At 33.7% G+C, this 20,514-nt stretch overlaps 1 protein-coding gene across 8 annotated transcripts in view; it reads right to left on the reverse strand.

Moving 5' to 3' along the window:
* The window catches only part of nrm (neuromusculin), a 527,634-nt gene that overhangs the window by 288,975 nt on the left and 218,145 nt on the right, over window positions 1–20,514 (reverse strand). For 7 of the 8 annotated variants that reach the window (XM_081975067.1, XM_081975061.1, XM_081975068.1 and 4 more), the window contains exon 2: window positions 11,927–12,116. In XM_081975067.1, the coding sequence (XP_081831193.1) occupies window positions 11,927–12,116 (190 nt within the window). Of the gene's footprint in view, window positions 1–11,926; window positions 12,117–19,655; window positions 19,792–20,514 lie in introns of those variants that run through there. The other variant, XM_081975062.1, reaches the window with a different exon arrangement.

Here is a 20,514-nt window from a genome sequence, read left to right on the forward strand (position 1 = left end):
ATGCCGGCCACGCCATTGTTTCTATTCCGAGTCGGAGACACAATGAACCTTGTGAGGGCGGGCATTGCTGTGCATTAGCAAAAAGTTTTCTCCGATGTAAGGGGCGAATGGTACGACATGCTCTTGCAGAACATCGCGAATGTATCCATCTGCATTTAAAGCTCCATTAACAACCACCAACTTGTTCGTGCCCGTAAGCATATTCTACCCCAGACCATCACTGAGCTTCCACCATAGCAGACAGTGGGAGTAAAATTAAATTGTTCATCTTGTTTTCCTCGGCGGCGATATAACCTTTCCCTGCCGTCGATGGAATTAACACAAAATCGACTCTCATCTGTGAACAAAACATTGGTCCACTGATTATTTTCCCAATTTCCCTAGCAAAGCCTAGTCTGGCCACACGATGACGTCGTTGGAGTAATAGAGCTTTCTTGGTTCTATAGGCCTTCAAACTAACTAGTCAATAATGCTTGCAAGACTATGAATCTGTCATCTCTAGCCGTAGTTGACCGTTTTCTTCCTTGACCTCGTCTCCTCACATACTCTCCCTTTTGTCTCCAACGTCTTACATTACGATATATCGTAGATTTTGATTTTCCTAATATGTCACCAACATCGCTGTAACTTGTACCAATTTCAATCAACACTACAGCCGTCGCCACATCAATAGAAGCCATATCACCCATGTTGGATTTTAAAGAATTAAAATGATGAATGTTCTTGACTTTCGCTTGACAAGAACCAATGACGTATAGCAAATTTGATTAGGAAACCATGGCAATAGATTACCTCTAAAACAGGTGTAGAAAAATAAGATCAATATCCGCATTTTCTTCGAAACCCTATATTTTCTTTAATAATTGAGATATCAGAGGAAATAAAAAAGATTATTTCCCTCATTGTACTAGCAGCCAATAAAATTCAATGAACCTTTCTAGTTCGACCAATGAGAGCCGTTATGTACTGATTATTTCCCTCATTGTACTAGCAGCCAATAAAATTCAAGAACCTTTCTAGTTTGACCAATGAGAGCCGTTATATACTGAATAAATCCCTAGTTGCTAAAATTTTACACTGAATAAACACCTCCTACCTTTTTCGAATACGTTTTTTTGAAGAACATTTGATATTAAACGAAACGGGATTTAGACACATATAAAATTTAAGCTATTTTCTTCAACATTAACAATTAATAAATCACTATAACGTAGTTTCCATTAAAAAATTACATAAATTAAAATAATATGACGTCTGATTGTCAATCTGAAATGTAAACAAAAATATACATGGCTGAACGAAAATCTGTCGTCTGCTAGGGTGAGTTCAATATTATCATTAATTTCATCACGTTTAGTTTAGTATTTGTGTTCTAACTAAGGTGTTTTCTTGTTAATAAACTAAAATGTGAGTTTTCAGGAAATAATCTTGACATTTACCCCTCGGCGTTCACGTTTTATCACGTAAAATGTGCATTGGTAGGTTTTTTGCAAAATTTTTCTTTTAGGCAAATGGTTTCGACTAAATAATTCTTTGGAAAAAATCCTTTGACCTGTGGTCTCAGGAGTTTATCGTCGAATTATTTAGTCTCAATCATTTTCCAAGCAAAATTTTGCAAAAAATCACTATGAGAAATGTTCAGAAAATAACGGCCTACAATTTGATGTTATAAACTGTTTTCAATTCTCAGTTGTTCTCTCCACAGGGTGTCTCAAAGAGCACAGAACTTTCTTTTCGTTCCTGTATATGATATAAAGACAAACCATTTAAAAATCGTAATAAGATAGATGTATTCATGAAGAATCAAACTACAATTCAGAAAATCGAGCGAAGGATTGAAGAGGAAATTGATGTTAAAGTTCCTCTAATTCTGCCAGTGTATGTATTAATTTAAAAATGGCTAATATTGCTTTTGGCATCCAGCACAATCAAATAAACAATATAAGTTCGGACAGGTCTAGTACTTTAACCTGCCCATAACCAAAATAATAGAATAGCGTGACTCTTGTTCTGATTACATCCTGTGTTCAACCTTCAAGGTGTTTTGATCCTTAACCCTAATAAAACAAAAGTTCGCGGCGAAACAAGTGAGAATGTGTGGGAAAACGGAAGCGAGGGAACTTTTGTCCACCCAACCGTGGCTAAGAACCTTATTGAATTATGCATTAAACTCATTTCGCTCTCCTAATTTGAAGCGTGCAGTCTCGATTTTTTTCGTTAAGACAACGTCGTCCTGAGGCTTTTCGCTTTTACTACAAAATATTCAGTCTTATTAAAGCAACTCAACCGTGTTTGTGCTAGATCTGAGTCGACTCATTTTCGCTAAATATTCAACTCCATACCGACGCGCTTTGAAGTCTCTCTGGAAATATAATAAGCTGCGAAACAAATCGTTTTTCATATCCGCTCTGGAATCTTATAGCGAGCTGCAGCTGCACCGCTTCCCTTTCACCAACTAAAAACTCCGCAACTGAATGTTGTTTTTGTTTACCTCTCTCCAAATATTGCAGGAGCAAACAGAATCTGCCCAATTTAATAGCACTGACAAAGTTTTTTAACAAAAAAAAACCCTCTTTAGAACAACATCATCATCAAGACAATCTGTGACCGTAATCATATTCAGAAAAAAAATGTTTCATAAAGTGGAGTTAGGGGCGTAGTTTGGTGGAAGAGACTATATACTAAACTAGGGGATTTGGCTGGGGATCAAAAGGGCGGATTTAGTGGTTTTGACGTTAAAGGTTGCCGGGATAAAAGTGTGTAATCAAGTGTGAAGGCAAATATGCTTAGGCATGCCGTAAACGTTTACTTTATGCTACTTGCAACGTGTTTAACCGGCTCTCGGTAATTTGACGAGTATGTTAAACCTCGTTTAAAAGCAAGTAACTAAGTTTCACAAAGTTGTTCTATAACTGCCAGTAGGTTTATTTGTTTCGCAAAACTCCACTGTGCATTGTACACAACGTGAATTTAAAAAAGTTTGTCAGAAAAGTTTTTTTATAGGACTTTGTTTAATGCTACTAACATTTAATATTTTCTCACAATGCAACTTCGAAAAAGCAAAATTTTAGTACTTTCCAACTTTTGTAGATCAAATCTTACAAAATACCTACTTAGCAAAAGTAGAAAATGGTTGTTGCCGAGGGGTAAGCCGCTGTGACAATTTTGTACACTAATTCCTTGTAATGTCCAGTAATTCCCAATAATTCCCAATAACTAACCTAACCTAACAATACTCAATAATTTTCTGAATTACTACGACAGAAGAGTCTAAAAAAACCATTTTTAATTTTAAAAAAAGTTAATTTATTTACTTAGATTTAACCGGAAGCAGATATCAACTGTTGCTTAGTTTAAATGGGACACCTTGTATATTATTGCATTTTTGGATTCTACGTCAAATTCCAGACAAATTTCGTGTATTAATGTCATACACTTTTCTGTATCCGTTTCAGAGATATTTACCGTTTTATGGGAAATTTAATATTTTCAGTCTCCAAAACAATAATTTTAATTTATTCATATTATCAGGAAACGTTTTTTCTTGGTTTTTGTGTTTTGTCATGTTATACAAGGTTTGTTCTAAGAGTAGGTGAAGAAAAACGATAAAATTATTATACAGGATGGTCAAAAAAAGAGCTCAAGACACCAGTTCTAAAAAAGGACGTTTTTCAAATTAAACACTCCTTTTGTCTGATTCTCTGTTCAAAACTAAGGTAAATTTGTATTAGGTCACTTATTTGAAAAATATAATCTTTAAATTGATACATTGAACTACCCTGTAACTGTCAAAATAATCGAGTTATTGAAGGTTAAAGTAGTAGCTGTCAAATTCAGTCAAAACTGTCTTTATTGTCAAACAACTCGTTTATTTGCAACACGTTGTATAGACTTTTATATGTCAATGGATAGAAAGTATAATAGGCTTTCCAAAAATATGGCCGTTTGTGTTGATAGGGAGCTTTGTTTGGCCGCCAGAGGGCTCCCAAGCTGACTAAACGTTTTTCTTGACTGTAACCACTTTAACTTCTTTGAGGGATTTTTTTTAAATTCAATCAGGTACGGCCCTAATATTTGGCATAAACCTAACACAGTGAATGTCAATTTTAAAGCCGTAGCAAAACTGTAGCAATAAAATCATTAAAGTCGATTTTCGCTTGCACTAAGTGGACAACATACCGCAAAACCCATTCGAATAGCGGTGGCTTTTCAGGCAAATGTGACCCTTACAAAAAATTGTCATTTGCAAAATCGGTTTTTCAGGAAATGTCTATGCATTACATCGTATTAGACCTAGTAGCTCATGTAATCGTGTATTCTTAATTTTCCAGAGTCAAATTAGCCCTAACCAGTCAAAAAGTGTTTCTGGGGCACCCTGTCTGTAAACCATAAATAACACGCATATTTGTAACGCTTTGTATATACTTTTATATGTCGCAAGACAGCCAATGAAATGAGCTTTCCATTGACGTAGAAAAGTCGGTTGGTTAGTGGTACCGTTTGGCCACTAGAGGGCGTCAACTTTGACCAATTTTTTTGGTGTATCCTTTTGTTTAATATTAAAAAACCCGCTTAAGTGCACTATTTTTGATAGAGTTTTATACGTCAATAAAGATCCAATGGAATGACATTTCTAAAAATTTTCCAACTTGTGTTGATAGGTGAGACAGTTTGGCCGCTAGAGAACGTCAAAGTTGACTATGTTTTTATAACTTTTTTCGTGCATCCTTTTGTTTAATCTTCAATAACTCGTTTATTTGCACCATTTTTAGTAGTGTTTTATACGTCAATGGATAGCCAATGCAATGAGCTTTCTAACAGTCTCCCAATTTGAATAGATAGGTTAGACGGTTTGGCCGCTAGAGGGTGTCAAAATTGACTCAATGTTTTCATGACTTTTTTGGTGCATTCTTTCGTTCAATCGTCAATAACTAGCTTATTTGCCACACTTTGTATAAACTTTTATATGCCAATGGATAGCCAATGAAATAAGCTTTCTATTGACATACAAAAGTTGATGGGTTAGTGGTACGGTTTTGTCGCTAGAGAACGTAAAAATTTTTAGAAGTAAAATTACAAAATTCATAATTTTTTATTGTTTTTCAACGGAATTCATTAAAATGAACAAACTTTATTTATGTTTAAATTTGAATGGTAGATGTATAGAAAATATTATTTTATAATTTTTTTTATAATATAATTTACACGTTTTGAACTGTATTAATAGTTTTCAAAATACCAATGTCCTCCAGTAATGCCCATTAATTCCTAAAATTTGTACACCATAATGCCCCAGCGGTTTACCCCTCGGTTGTTGCCAATACAACGACCACAATCTTCAAAAAGTAATCTCACATTTTGTGGAAATACTAGTAATAAGTCCTCATTTTACCAGCGGATACTGAAAACACAAAGATGTGATGTCTAGTTAAAAAATAAATTAAATCCTATTAGCGTCATTAAACTGACATCTGACAGACACATTTCATCGAAAGCGTTGTCAAATCTTAGCTTTCTGAACAGAATTTTACTAACTTCCGGTTGTCAAGTTAACACGAGAAGGTTTCCATATGTCTAGGATTTGTCAAAATACCGCCAAAAGGCTTTCCGATGTTTTGGAAATGCCAGAAACACTGTCCGAAGCCTTTTTTACGTCTTAAAATTGTTAAAACCAACGCTGGACACTATTCTGGGCTTTCTGATGTCTGCAAAAAAAAAATGGTCAAATTGCCGCCAAAAAGCTTCTTTGTTTTGACACATTCAAGACATCGGTCTTGGATGTGTCAAAACACTATCCCAAGCTTTTGTCATGTCTTGAAATTGTCAAAACAAACGCTGGTCAGCATTTTACTGTCTTCTTTCTGGTTATCCAAATTGTAGTTTGAAAAGTGTCAAAGTTTTCAAACTAACACGAGAACACTTTCTGATGTCTGGGAATTGTCAAAGTAATTCTGAAGACTGTTTTTAAGCTTGTTACTGTCTTCAAATGGTCAAATTACCGCCAGAAAGCTTCTCGATGTACGTGAATTGTCAAAGTTATGCCAAAGAATGTTTTAAGAAGCTCCTTATTACTTGAAGTTGTCAAATTAGTGGATCAGTTGAGCTGGCTAATTGTCCCAATATTTTTATAGAAAACTGACTAGTTGATTTTAAAATCCAAACAGATTTTATAGATGAATTAAAATTTGTATCAGCGTCAGAAAATAAAAGCGGAAGAATGTGTTAGGATGATTGAGCTGGCTAATTGTTCAGATATTTTTATAGAAGATTGAACAGTTGTTCAATCAATTCTATCAGCGTTAGAGTGTTCTCTGAGAACTGAAAACTGAGTTGGTTGATTGTCCAGATATTCGGATAGAATACTGACTTCTTCTTCTTCATTATCGGAGGTTTGCTAGCACTATGGCAATCCTAACCTTAGAAACTGTTGCTCTGATAAGATCTGCAGAAGACATGTTGAGCCATTCTCGCATATTCCGCAGCTAAGATATTCTTCTTCTTCCAATTGACCACAATTCTCCCCTGTATCTCAGCAGGTGATCAGCTAGGTGATCTTTCTTCCCTTTTCGTCCTTTAACACCTTCAACCCTTTATTCATTATGGTAAGCGCTTCGGAGAACGTCGTGTATTCCACCCACGATATTCTGATCATTCTTCTGTAAGTCCACTTCTCAAATGACTCTATTTATCTTTCGTTAAAGGTGTTTCTACGCCATAGTACAGTAACGGGAATGGATAGTATTTCAGCATGCGTATTCTTCTTTATAACCATGTATTTGGTGTTTTTTAAGAGTGTCAAGCCAAAATGTCGATTTGTAGATAACGCATATTTCCAGCAAGAAGGACAGTATCTTGCACCGTTTCAGTTGGTTCAGTATCGTCTGCATAGCGCAAGTTATTGTCTTGGCATTTCCTGTAATACATCCTAAATCGCATACACGGACTCTGGTGAATTCAAAGTAGAACTTACTTGCTTACTTATTACTAACCTGAATCGTTTAGTTCTTTCAGTGGTGCTTTCTATATCCTATGTCTTCTCAACTGGTAAATTGGTTATGTATTCCATTTTCACGCAATACCTACTAACTGAGATACTTTTTTGCGAAAATTTGGACACATCTCGCTCGGCCTAATACAAGAAAGCCTATTTTGAGTGAGTACATCTTCAAAGGGAGACCGGAACAAAACCCGGGAGAGTGTTGAAGACCCTTCCGGTTACCTCCGCCCATCACTTGAAACTCGGCGAGAGAGTCCCGCACAAAGCAATTAGTTTGATTAATTCGATATTGTTCCGGATTTCGACTCCGTCCCGAAGAGTTTTTGCAATTAACAACTCATTAAAAGTCCATAAATTTATTACTAAATATGACCTTTGACGCTTCATTATTCCTTCCTCGCCTTGTAACGTCGCCCGCCCCGATTCGAGCATAAAAGCGATTTTGTTAGCTTAGGACGATGGCAAAGGGAGAGGAAGGTATTTAAGGCCCTCGACCGGTATTTATTTGTAGGTTAATAATCTTCGGGACACCCTTGTTGTTGACTGAAACCTGATCCTGAAGAGGACAACTTTGCTCGTAAACACACATAACAGACAAATAACTTAAGTAAACCAAAAGGATACTACCCTGCATGAAATCGGAGAATTTAAAGGAAAAACCAATCTGTGATTAAGATCGTTGGTACTGAGTATTAAAAAATGTATTCAAGGAATGTTACACAAAATTCCACTTTATGGAAAACGACAAAAATCGATATCGACTACACTTTCCATATAATGCCAATCCTTTCTAAGGCAATAGGATATTTTAATGGAAATTCAGATTTAACATCAGCAGTAAAATGAATAACTTATATCAATGGCCTTAAAATATGAGGTATAGATTGATCAGAGTTTATAATGTTGATATTTAATTTGTAACTATTCATGTTATTAGTGCAGCATCGTATTTTACTTTAAGTTTTTCCAGCAAATAATAAATTAAAAAATGGAATATGGCTTTTCAAGTATACTAGCTGTAAGCTGCAAGATTCATGTCTGTAGATTTCTCATTTTATAAAATGTACTGAGTTGGAAGAAATGTTTGAAAGGGTCATTCATACTTTCGAATGACTGAAATTTACTAATTTTTCTCCCTCTGTCAAAAGAGAAGAGAATCTGTAGGACTACTATGTAACTTGCTAGAGATTGAAGTAGAGATTTAATTAAGACAGACTTACAGAAATAAAAGTAAGTGAAAGTATTGTTTTTTACTTATTTTACATTACTTTGAATGGATATGTTATTTAAAAAGTAATTGAAATTTGGATTAAAGTAAGTACTTTTTGTCCAGTTTTTGCAAATTACTTAAACTCGTTTACAAAAAAGAAAAAAATTATTCTAAAAAAATATTAGAATTTCATGACAATGTTAGACTTTATGCTGCTTTATAAACATAGTTTACAGATGTAAAAGGAATCAAACTCTTTAAAAATATGATTGTTCAGTCACGTATTGTTATTCAATGAAATAAATAACCAAGCAGAAGATATACAGTCCACCTTAAATTTAGCCAAAAAGTGAGGACAACACTGGGTCCACCTTTTGGATTAAACAATCCTGTTCTACATTCTTACAGAAATAAAAATAAAAGAGAAAAACGAATTAATAATATCTTAAACTTCTCTGCGAGCTTATATTTTAACACACTTAACATGGGAGACATCAACAGTTGACTAAACGAGAAACCTTTTTTTTTTATAATATTTGGGAATCTATATTTTCTAACTAATTAATTTGTATATGACGTTTTCGTGCAGTAAGTGGCACAAAAAACAAAATGCAAGCTTAAAACATGGTACTACTCAGGTGTATACAGGGTGGTCCAGTTTTAAATTTCAATAATTCACCACTTGATAGCTCAGCAAAAAATAAGTTGACATGCATTATGTTAGTTTCCTGAAAAATGCTTTCCTAAGGAAAATACAATCTTTCTTGTAAAATCAGTTTTCTGTCATAACTGTCAGACCATTGGAGCAATTTTGATCAAATTTGAAATAAGCACTTTTCCTTAAAAAAATTTGTTTTGGAAACGAAAAATTGCCTTAAGAAGCTTAAAAAAAGTCTTTGCAGCCAGTTTTCATAGTTTCCGAACAAATTGAAAGACTTTAGTCTTGAAAATTAACTTAGAAACGAATAAATTGACTTTGCAATGGTGAAAATTGACTTTAGGAAGACTGAATCAGTTGTACCCAGTTTTAATAGTTTTCAGACAAATTGAAAGGCTTTAGTATTGAAAATTGACTTAAACACTAAAAAAATACTCTGAACTAATGAAAAGTGACATAAGAAGCTTAAAATTGGGATTTTGGGATTTATAATTGGGAAGTAAGTTTTCATAATTTGAAGGCAAATTTCAATATTTTGGTCTTAAATACACGATATTGACATTAGATTCATAAAAATTGGCCTAAAAACTAACTTTTCAAGTTGATTTTACTTTCTTTCTTGCACTTTTAGTGCTTTAAAACTGCTTTCAGTTGGGAAAATCGAATTTCATAACTATTTCCATCAAGTTTTTGACATAGCAAACTTACAAAACAATTTTTACATTCTTCATAGGATTAAAAATGTCTTACCAAGCTTTGCCACTTTTAAAATAGCTTCTAGACAACTCAGTGCTAAGAATTCGAGCATTTCTTAAACATTTAGACTGTTTTTAAAGTTATAAGGCTGTATTCAGCTTGAAAATCGAGTTTCAAGACTATCTTCACAAAGTTTTTGACTTATCAGGCCTAAAATCCAATTTGTACACTGTCCATAGTCTTGAAAATGTAATTTTAAGCTCTTTGCTATTAAATTGACTTCTACATATCATAGGTGCTAAAAATGGTAGCATGTCTAAAAAATTCGGGCTGTTTTTAGTGCTTTAAGACTGAAAAATCGAGTTTAAGACTATTTCTAATAGTAAAAGTCAAGTTTCTGACTCCCCAGTAATAAAAGTAAAAAATTTTGGCTATAAATGCTATGATATTAGCCTTGAGAACTAATTTTTAGAAATGTTATTAGTGTGAAAATTTAATTTCGACTGTTTCCAGTGTTCAATTGAATTCTAAACTTGTTTCAGTCCAGAAAATTGAGTTGTACACCAATTAATTCCTGAAATAGGTGTTTATTCCACAAGTGCAGAAAGTACATCTTTTTGCACGCAAGTGAAAGTTAACAACACATAAATGCAAAAAAGGACTTTGCATGGATTATATACAAATTTTTTTATAAAATTGACATGCTGATGACAAAAACACAGCAAATATAACATAGTGCAAAAAAGTAAAACTTTTTGCATTGAAAATCATTCAAAAAAGTGTACTTTTTTGCACGACTTTATAAAAACCGACTTTTGGACTCTTTTTAGTCTTAGTAAAGTCAGTTCTAGCCTGAAAAGTCAACTTTGAGACTATTTTTAGTAGTAAAAAATGAGTTTTATGATAATACTCTTTGTCTTGATTTTCCGACTGTTTTTAGTTCTTGAAATCCAGTGTCAGACGCTCGACAATGGATTGCAGTCTGGAAAAACGAACTATAAGACTATTCCTAGTAGTAAATAGCAAGTTTTTAGACTATTCAGTACCTCCAAGTGAATTTTACAGGCGAGTTTGCCCCTGACTGTCTTTTTAAACTGTATTTCTGGCAGTTCAAATTTTGACAGCACTTTTCTCCCTGACTGTACAAGACTTTGTAGTGTTTTTTTGGGTTATTTGATAGAAAATTTAATAAGGATTTCAACAATGTGCTTAAAAGTATCATTTATTCACTAAAAGTGTGATTTACAGTCGATTTTGCCCCTGACTGTCTTTTTAAACTGTATTTCTGGCAGTTCAAATTTTGACACCACTTTTCTCTCTGACTGTACAAGACTTTGTAGTATTTTTTTGGGTTATTTGACCGTTTTTCACGTTATTAAAATAGGAAATTTAATGAGGATTCCAAAAATGTGTTTAAAAACATAATTCGGTCAATCAAAGTGGGTTTTACAGGCAATTTTATCACTGACTGTCCTTTAAACCGTGTTCAAATTTCAGGTCACAAATTGACTGATTTATAAATTTGTTGAAGCAAACCAGTTTTTCCTAAATAACTCGAAAACGATGCAAGTTACTAAAAATTTGCAAAAATGTTCCCAATTAACTCCTTAACTCAGAACCGTAAGTTTGTAGAACCGTTTTTGCTTCCAGTATACAGGGTGTGCATGAAAATGTGATTGAGTGGTTTTGGTCACCCTGTAGGCAATTTTTCAGATACAATTTTTTTTTTAATTTGGACTGGGCTGGAATGTTCAGTTTTACACTACATATAGTCTAAAAAAATTGAACGCGAGTAAAAATTAGTCCAAAAATCCTGTTTTTTTTAGTATTTCACTTCTTGCAGTACTATTTTTATAAAAAAAAAATTGTTGGGTCTTAAAATGTAATAACCCGGTTATCTCGTAAAAGGATTTTGAAATCAAAATTTTACTAGAAATACATTTTTCTCCAAATTGAAGAGAAAATTTTAAAAACTTTCAATTTTGAGAAAATAGAACCAAAAATGAAGATCATTTCCTGGATCAACGCCACTAAACAATTTTGCGACTATTTATTTCTAAGTCCTACTTGTTCCAAATTTGAACAAAATTGCTCCAACGGTTTGACAGTTATAGCAAAAAAACGATTTTATTAACACTTAAAACTGGACCACCCTGTATTATTGATGCTTCACGGTCATTGTTCCTGTAGAAGCTTTGTAAGTTATCAGAAAGACTTGTTTATCAGAAGTTGAAATAATAGGAATGATAAATGTATTAGTCCACTTAAATTAAACCGGAAGAAGTAATACTTCTTTGCTTCAGACTACAATGATTACTTGATCAAAATTACGCTTCTATTCTCTAAAAAATTTGAGTAGACATACCTGTCTGTTGCATCGGTCCCTTCCGGCCTTTTCACCATACCTGAGTGGCTAAGGACGTAAATCCGGGACGTGTCCTTGTACCATTTGACACTGTGAAGTTTACCGCACAAACCTGGATTCACTGGACAGTGTAACTTTGCGGTGGTGCCCACGTGGGCGAACATATCTTTGGTTTTGGTGCCGGCACCAACTGAAAAAGAAAATACAAGAAGTTAGTAAAGTTGCACTGGAAAAACATGTCAAAATAAAAAAAAACAATTTTAAAAGTTGAAAAACTGTTTGGTTGTTAAATTTTGTCACTAAAAATGCCCAAGGGGCTTTTGAAACTTGCCATGAATGTTAGGCAAACATTTTCTGTGCTTCATAACAACCAACTAAGCAGCAGAAACAACTTGTATGAATTTAACTTTCTTTTATTCCAACGATATTTTCCACGGTCAATCTTGGAAAGTTTCCTCAAAAACTTCTTCCGGTATATAAATAGTTAACGACCAGTAGCGCAGCAAATAAACAAGGTGAAACTGGGATAAACTCGAGACCGAAAGTAATTTTTCCCTTCATTTCGTCGCAAAATCCTTTTGATAAAAATCCCGTCGTCTTCTGTGAGTGGAGTTATCATACAAGTTATGTCCTGCAGTCTTCCATATATTTTACAAAACTTGTTAAAGATTTATCAATAGTTGGTTTAACTTTTCAGAACGCAGCCAGTTTCCTTCTTATTTTCTCTTCTGAATATAAATTGAGCTTTGGTTTTGAAATGTCCGAATCGAGTAAAAATGGAAGTCCTGCAGTTTTCACAATAAAACTTTATAAAATTTTTTTTTTTATTTAAGTAAAATAATTTAAAACAACATTTCTGAAGAGGTTTTGCCTGTAAATTGTTAGTTCCAATAGATATAGGAAATCTTGCTTAACCATTGGTTGTTGTAAATGTAAAATAAAGTGTAAACTAAACTGGACACGTCATTATTTAAAACTTTTGTTATAATTCTTCACTATTATCAGTGTTACTACTGTATTTTTATTATTATACCTGTAAAATAATTATAGTAAAAAAATAGGTTCAACATTGGTCTATCGAACCATATAAAATTGTACTATGGGATGCTAAGAAAACTTCGAGAATATAAAAGTATATTGAACTTGCTGGAGATAATTCACTTTGACTTAAATAGGCGATCAAGAGAAAAACATTCATGAAGCATGCAAAATATTCACAAAATTACTTAAATTTACTTGCAGTAGACAGAATTTGTAAAAATGTTCCCAAGATAGTGGAAACTTAGATTGTAGTTTAAAGCTTCTGAGAAGAAAATTAACTTTTCTCGGTTTAGAGTCTTGGAAATCTTGATGACTTTGAAACAACAATAGATTGCTGCATTGCTGCTTTTTCTGTAATTTACGCAAATATTGCACCCATAAACTTGTCATTATAAAAAGCACGAAAATTACTAGTAAAATTTGGTCAAACAAAATGAGAGACTTAGAAAAGATAAAACTTGACAAATAAAAGCAAAAACACCTAAAAGAGACTGAAGATATTAAATGTTGCATTACAAACATTAAAATTTGTGTTTCACTGTATTCATTTTTTACCACTTTTATTATCCTGTTATATAGTTATTGTTCTGTTATTGTTCCTTTTCTATTACTTGCGAACTGAGAGATACGTATGTTATTTACGAATTTTTAAATTCGTGAATGTTTGGGCTCTGTTCAGAAATACACTCCACGTCCGTAATTTGACAATGTGCACGTGACAAACTGTCAACTCGGTGCGCGACCTCATTGAAAATTACTATTTTTTTCTGACATTTATTGACAGTTTTTCCCAAATTTTTTTCCTCCTGTAATTTGAATTTATTTATTTAGTTTTTATTTTGTGCAGTTGTATTTGTAAATTTCATATCATAATTTTCATATTACAAATACAACTATTTTCGTGTTGTGTCATTTTGACAGAAGAATCAGGTTTCAAATTTGTTTTTGTAAAACAGGTTGAAATTGTAAAATACACGTTACGTGACGTTGATAATGCAATTTCAAACTTGCAACACTATCAAAATCAATTGACAATTGTCAAAAAAACAGTCACCTGACCGTTTAAACGTTGAAAAATTGGTAAATTATTATAATAATTTGTAATGAATATTGTTTTAACTCAATATCATGTAATAAAGATTTTACCATAATAATTACATGTCAATTTTCAGTCCATTTTGTTCTATTGATACACTGTATTATCTACTGCAATGTATTCGTTAAAATATCGCAAAATTTCCTTGAAATAGGCTTTATTTCGCTCAAAATTCCAATGAAAATACCACAAAACCTTTTGAAAAATACAGATAATGTCTCAAGTGCCTTAAAAATACCTCAAAATGCTTCGTAATATTGGCAAAGTGCCTCATAATACCTAGAATTACCTCAAGTGTGGAATACACTAATTATTAAAAAAAATATTTACGGAAAACTAAAGTTAAATAATTGTAGTTTTGACAGTCTGTATCTTCGGCATCATCTACTTTTGGACTAAGGTAAGTTGGGTTAGATCGTTATTCTCAAGCTTCAAGAATTTGCAGTATAATCCAAAAATTTGCAAAGAATAAGGTGTCAAGGTTATTCAAAACTGTGAAAAGGTCTTTAAGACAACATACATGTATATTGTAATTTTTTTTTTCTGATTTCCTTGCTTACTGTCAATGTGATTACTTTTATAGGTTTTCTGCCAAATAAATACTAATATTTGCTTTTATTCTCTAGAGTCTAGAGTAAGAAGTTAGTAAGTACCATAGTGTTTCCTAAAGTACGCCTCACTTCCAGCACAACCACACAAAATCCACACTAAACACCACAACAGCTTCATTTTCCCGCTTCCAACACCAAAACACCAGCCGATTCAAAACACGGAAAAACTCATCATCGAGGCGGGAAAACTCAAAAGTGGTGAACGTCGCGTTTTACGTTAACATGCGTCACAAAGCAAGCCGGTAGACGACTGAATTGGGGCTGCGGGACTTTTAATGAGGGGACCCCCGAGAAGCCCAACACCTGTTGCAGACAGGCCGGAAGTTCGAAGTGCACGGCCATTTTTTCTTTATTTTCCCCTCGCCCGGTATACCCGGTCTAGTTTCGCGGTCTGATGGTGACGAAGAAGCAGAAGGTCAGAATAAGGAAGTCGAGGACCTTGATCAGGTGGTACGGACACCGTTGGTTGCACCTGTATATGGTGTAAGCAAGGGATGATAACGGCCTGTTCCTTTATTTCCACCATTTAAAAGGGTAGACGTCTCGAAATGTAACATATACAAGATGGAAACTTTGAAGATTAACCGTCAATGAGGGTACCTTTAAAAATGTCGGTGCAAATGGCCTTTAAAACACTTGTATAGGCCTCTGGCAAATTTCAACATGACTCTAGAAGCATCTGACACTTTTTAGAAAGTTCTTAATAACATTTTAGGGGTCTATGCAACTCTCAAAATGGTCCTAGAGGCCTTTGGCACTTTTTAGAAAGTTCTTAATACTATTTACAGGTCTATGGCCTCTGGCAAATTTCAAAATGACTCTAGAAGCATCTGACACTTTTTAGAAAGTTCTTAATAGCATTTAGAGGTCTATGGAACTTTGAAAATGGTCCTTAAGGCCTTTGGCAATTCAAAACAGTTCTGGGAAAGTTTAGGAAACTTGTAAAGGCCTCTGGCACTTTTTACAAAGTTCTTAATAGGATTTAGAGGTCTATGGAACTTTGAAAATGGTCCTACAGGCCTTTGGCAAATCAAAACAGTTCCGGGAAAGTTTAGGAAACTTGTAGAGGCTTTGGAACTTTTTATAAGGTTCTAAATAGCATTTAGAGGTATATAAAACTTTCATAATGGTCTTAGAGGCCTCTGGCAATTTAAAACAGTTCTGGAAAGGTTTAAGAGACTTGTAGAGGCCTCTGGCACTTTTTTTAAGGTTCCTAATAGTATTTAGAGGTCTATGGAACTTTGAAAATGGTCCTAAAGGCCTTTGGCAATTCAAAACAGTTCTGGGAATGTTGAAGAAACTTGTAGAGACCTCTGGCACTTTTTGGAAAGTTCTTAATAGCATTTAGAGGTCTATGGAACTTTCAAAATGGTCCTAGAGGCCTCTAGCAATTCAAAACAGTTTTGGGACTGTTTAAGAAACTTATAGAGGCTTCTGGCACTTTTTAAAAAGTTCCTGATAGCATTTAGAGGTCTATAGAACTTTGAAAATGGTCCTAAAGGCCTTTGGCAATTTAAAACAGTTCTGGAAATGTTTAAGAAACTTGTAGAGGCCTCTGGCACTTTTTAGAAAGTTGCTAATAGTATTTAGAGATTTATGAAACTTTCAAAATGGTCCTAAAGGCCTTTGGCAATTCAAAACAGTACCTGGGAAAGTTTAAGAAACTTGTACAGGCTTTGGCACTTTTTAGAAGGTGCTAAATAGCATTTAGAGGTCGATGAAACTTTTAAAATGGTCCTAGAAGCCTCTGGCAATTCAAAACAGTTCTGGGAAAATTTTAAATACTTGTAGAGGCCTCTGGCACTTTTTTTGAAAGTTCCTAATATCATTTAGAGGTCTATGGAACCTTGAAAATGGTCCTAAAGGCCTTTGGCAATTCAAAACAGTTCTGGGAATGTTGAAGAGACTTGTAGAGGCCTCTGGCACTTTTTGGACAGTTCTTAATAGCATTTAGAGTTCTATGGAACTTTGAAAATGGTCATAAAGGCCTTTGGCAATTCAAAACAGTTCTGGAAAAATTTAAGATACTTGTAGAGGCCTCTGGCACTTTTTTGAAAGTTCCTAATTGTATTTAGAGATTTATGAAACTTTCAAAATGGTCCTAAAGGCCTTTGGCAATTCAAAACAGTACCTGGGAAAGTTTAAGATACTTGTAAAGGCTTTGGCACTTTCTAGAAGGTTCTAAATAGCATCTAGAGGGCTCTGGCAATTTAAAACACTTCTGGGAAAATTTAAGATATTTGTAGAGGCCTCTGACACTTTTTAGAAAGTTCCTAATAGCATTTAGAGATTTATGGAACTTTCAAAATGGTCCTAAAGGCCTTTGGCAATTCAAAACAGTTCTGGGAATGTTTAAGAAACTTGTAGAGGCTTTGGCACTTTTTAGAAGGTGCTAAATAGCATTTACAGGTCTATAAAACTTTTAAAATGGTCCTAGAAGCCTTTGGCAATTTAAAACAGTTCTGGGAAAATTTAAAATATTTGTAGAGGCCTCTGGCACTTTTTTGAAAGTTCCTAATATCATTTAGAACCTTGATCAAATTGACCATTGAAATGGTCCTAGAGACAGTTCTGGGAATGTTGAAGAAACTTGTAGAGGCCTCTGGCACTTTTTAGAAAGTTCTAAATAGCATTTAGAGGTCTATGCAACTTTAAAATGGTTCTAGAGGCATCTGGTTTAAGATACTTGTAGAGTTTTCAAAATGGCTTTGGAGCTTTCTGGTAATTTAAATCAATTCCTTGAACATTTAAGTATAAACTCTGCAAAAGCCATGGTATATTAATCAAAGTTGATATACGGTTTAATAACCGATTTGGCTAGTTCGTTTTTTAAAACATTTCCCTTTATTTACACTGTTTATGCTTAGACTTTGTACGTTAGATTTCAAAATGCTTAAAGCATCTGAATTCTTCTTTAAAATGTCAGTATCAAACAAAAAGAGCGTTAATAAGCAAAAACTTACTCTGGAAACAGCACTTTTACTTCTGGAATAGACTAGAAAAAATATGAGAATTTGTTCTTTTTCACTACCTATATCTGAACGGCATTTTAGTTTCTATGAGACATTGAAAATGCCATTTAACATTTCAAGTTTCAAAAATCATGGAAGTTTTCATGACATATGCTTAAAATTTCTCGTTTTCATCAGGTATAGTAAAATGTAAGTTGAAAGTGTAAAATGAGTTTATTCAAACCCTTCAAATAATAGAAACCTAAGAGAATATTCACGGTAAATTGTTGAGATTGTATTCAACATTTGCAGAGATATTTTCGTTAATATAAGAAGATTCTCGTTTTCCGTAAATTCTTCCTGAAGAAAATTACCTTAAATAATCTTTACACCCGGTATAAATGTTGTTTCGTTTTAAAATTACAAAAGTTTGATACTTTTATTACTGTCTAACAAGATACACAACACAGTTCAGAGACAAGAAAAAATATTTGCACTAACTAAAATTAGTAAATACATTTTGCTGATTTATTTTTGTCATTTTAATTATAGTGTGCTGTAGGTGGGGGCTCTAATAAAAAATATGACAATTAATTAATCTAATGTTATTTTATTATTTGAGAGTTACTTTAGATAATTACAAGAAGAAATTTTAGAGTTTTTAAATTATAAGATCTGGTGATTATATCTTCAGTTAAAACTACAGGAAATTAAATTATCTGATACTCAGAATCGTAAACGTACGAAGGCGTAGAAAGGCCACAGAGGTTATTTTTCTTAAATTTCGACTTCAAACTCGGAAATTAGTTAAATTTCGACTTCAAACTCGGAAATTAGTTAAATTTTGTGTTTGCAATGTTGCCAAACTGACTAATTTTACTAATTTGGTTTGAAGAGTATATGCAATGTTATCAAACTGACAAATTCTACAATTTTGGTTTGAAGAGTGTTTCCAATCTGTCCAAACTGACAAGTTCAACTAATTTCTTTGAAGTGTGTTTGCTTGCAATGTTGCCAAATTAACAAACTCTCCTAATTTAGATCGAAGACTGTTTGAAATGTTGCCTAACTGACAAAATTTGGTAATTTGGTTCAAAAGTATCCTTGCAATGTTATCAAACTAACAAATTCTACAATTTTGGTTCGAAGAGTGTTTGTAATGTAACCAAACTGACAACTCCGACTAATTTCTTTGAAGTGTGTTAGCAATGTTGCCAAAGTTAACAAATTTTACTAATTTGCTTCGAAGAATGTTTGCAATGTTGCCAAACTGAAAAATGTTGTCTAATTTGGTTTGAAGAGCTTTTGCAATGTGACAATGTAAATTCTGAGTTCGATGTCGGAATTTAACTACATTCAGAGTTTGAAGTCGGAATTTAGTTAATTTCCAAGTTTGAAGTCGGAATTTAGTTAATTTCCGAGTTTGAAATCGAAATATAACTAATTTCCGAGTTTAAAGTCGGAATTTAGTTAATTTCCGAGTTCGAAGTCGGAATTTAGGTAATTTTCGAGTTTGAAGTCGAAATTTAAGAAAAATAACGTCTGTGGCCTTTCTACGCCTTCGTATAAACGCCAAATTCTTCCCAATTTTTTTTAAATATATGGAAATTGTTTTTTGTAACATAAATCTTGTGTCCTTTAATTGAAACTAACAGAGGTAAAAGCGAACACACCCCGACCTAACTATCAAAGCACTACAAGACGTTCAACCTGTCTCGTGTTACGGTTGGACGATCAGGTTCCCACCCTATTGTGCTTTGTTTCAGTTGCGTGCATGCGAACTTGAGCCAAAACCTCATTGTTCAGTGCTTTTAAAACTATACAGATAAACAATGTAAAAATCGTTGGTTTTTTTCTGCATTTTCAGAGAAACGCGGCCAGAACCGACCAATCTACTTTGCGGCACGACAAAACCCAATTAGGGTTAACGTTTAATTTTCGTTAAGCGAACAGGCAATTGCAACTCCCACGTTGCACTAGAGAATCGCTCATTCCGTTGACATCTATTGTTACGTTAAATAAATACGAACCTAAAGTGATGAGTAGACTGCCCAAACAGAACCAAAACACGCACATCACAAAAAGTCTGGTCGAAGACGTGAAAACACGCCCGCGCTAAAACTAACACTGATATTGACAGTTGTTGTCATAAACAGAGAGGTCACCAACTGATTTTGACGTTATTTCAAATCGAGTTCATCCATAGACGTCAATAACTAAGTTAAGCCTAGTTTAGAAAACAAAATTTAATTTTAGTATCAGTAATAATTTAATTTACTTAAAAACCAAAATTTCTTATGGCTAATACTTAAAAAGGTATACCTAGTTAATATCCATAAAATCAGCAGTTTTTGAGATATTTGCAATTATTATTATGGTCTCCTAAATAAGTTATGGAGCAAAAACCGTGCAGTTGCGCAAAAAAGGTTATCACCCTACAACTTTGAACTTTCATAGCTCGGTTATTTGTCCACTAATCAAAAAATTCTACTGAAATGATGTTGTAGGAAATTTTCTGGTCTACAAGATTACTTCTAAGCATTTTTGTCATAAAGGGTCTTCCAAAGAAGTTATGGTCTTCTAAATAAGTTATGGAGCAAAAACCGTGCAGTTGCGCAAAAAAGGTAATCACCCTACAACTTTGAACTTTCATAGCTCGGTTATTTGTATAGTTATCAAAAAAACTCACTGAAGTGAGGTTGTGGGAAATTTAACGCTCTACAAGATTACTTCTAAGCATTTTTATCGTAAAGGGTCTCCTAAAGAAGTTATGGAGCAAAAACCGTGCGGTTGCGCAAAAAAGCTAGTCAGCCCAGAACTTTGAACCTTCATAACTCGGTTATTTGTCCACTAATCAAAAAATTCTACTGAAATGAAGTTGTAGGGAAT

Source organism: Ips typographus, linkage group LG3 (genome assembly GCF_016097725.1).
Source record: "Ips typographus isolate SLU linkage group LG3, UJ_Ityp_2.0, whole genome shotgun sequence".
Classification (NCBI taxonomy): Eukaryota; Metazoa; Arthropoda; class Insecta; order Coleoptera; family Curculionidae; genus Ips; species Ips typographus.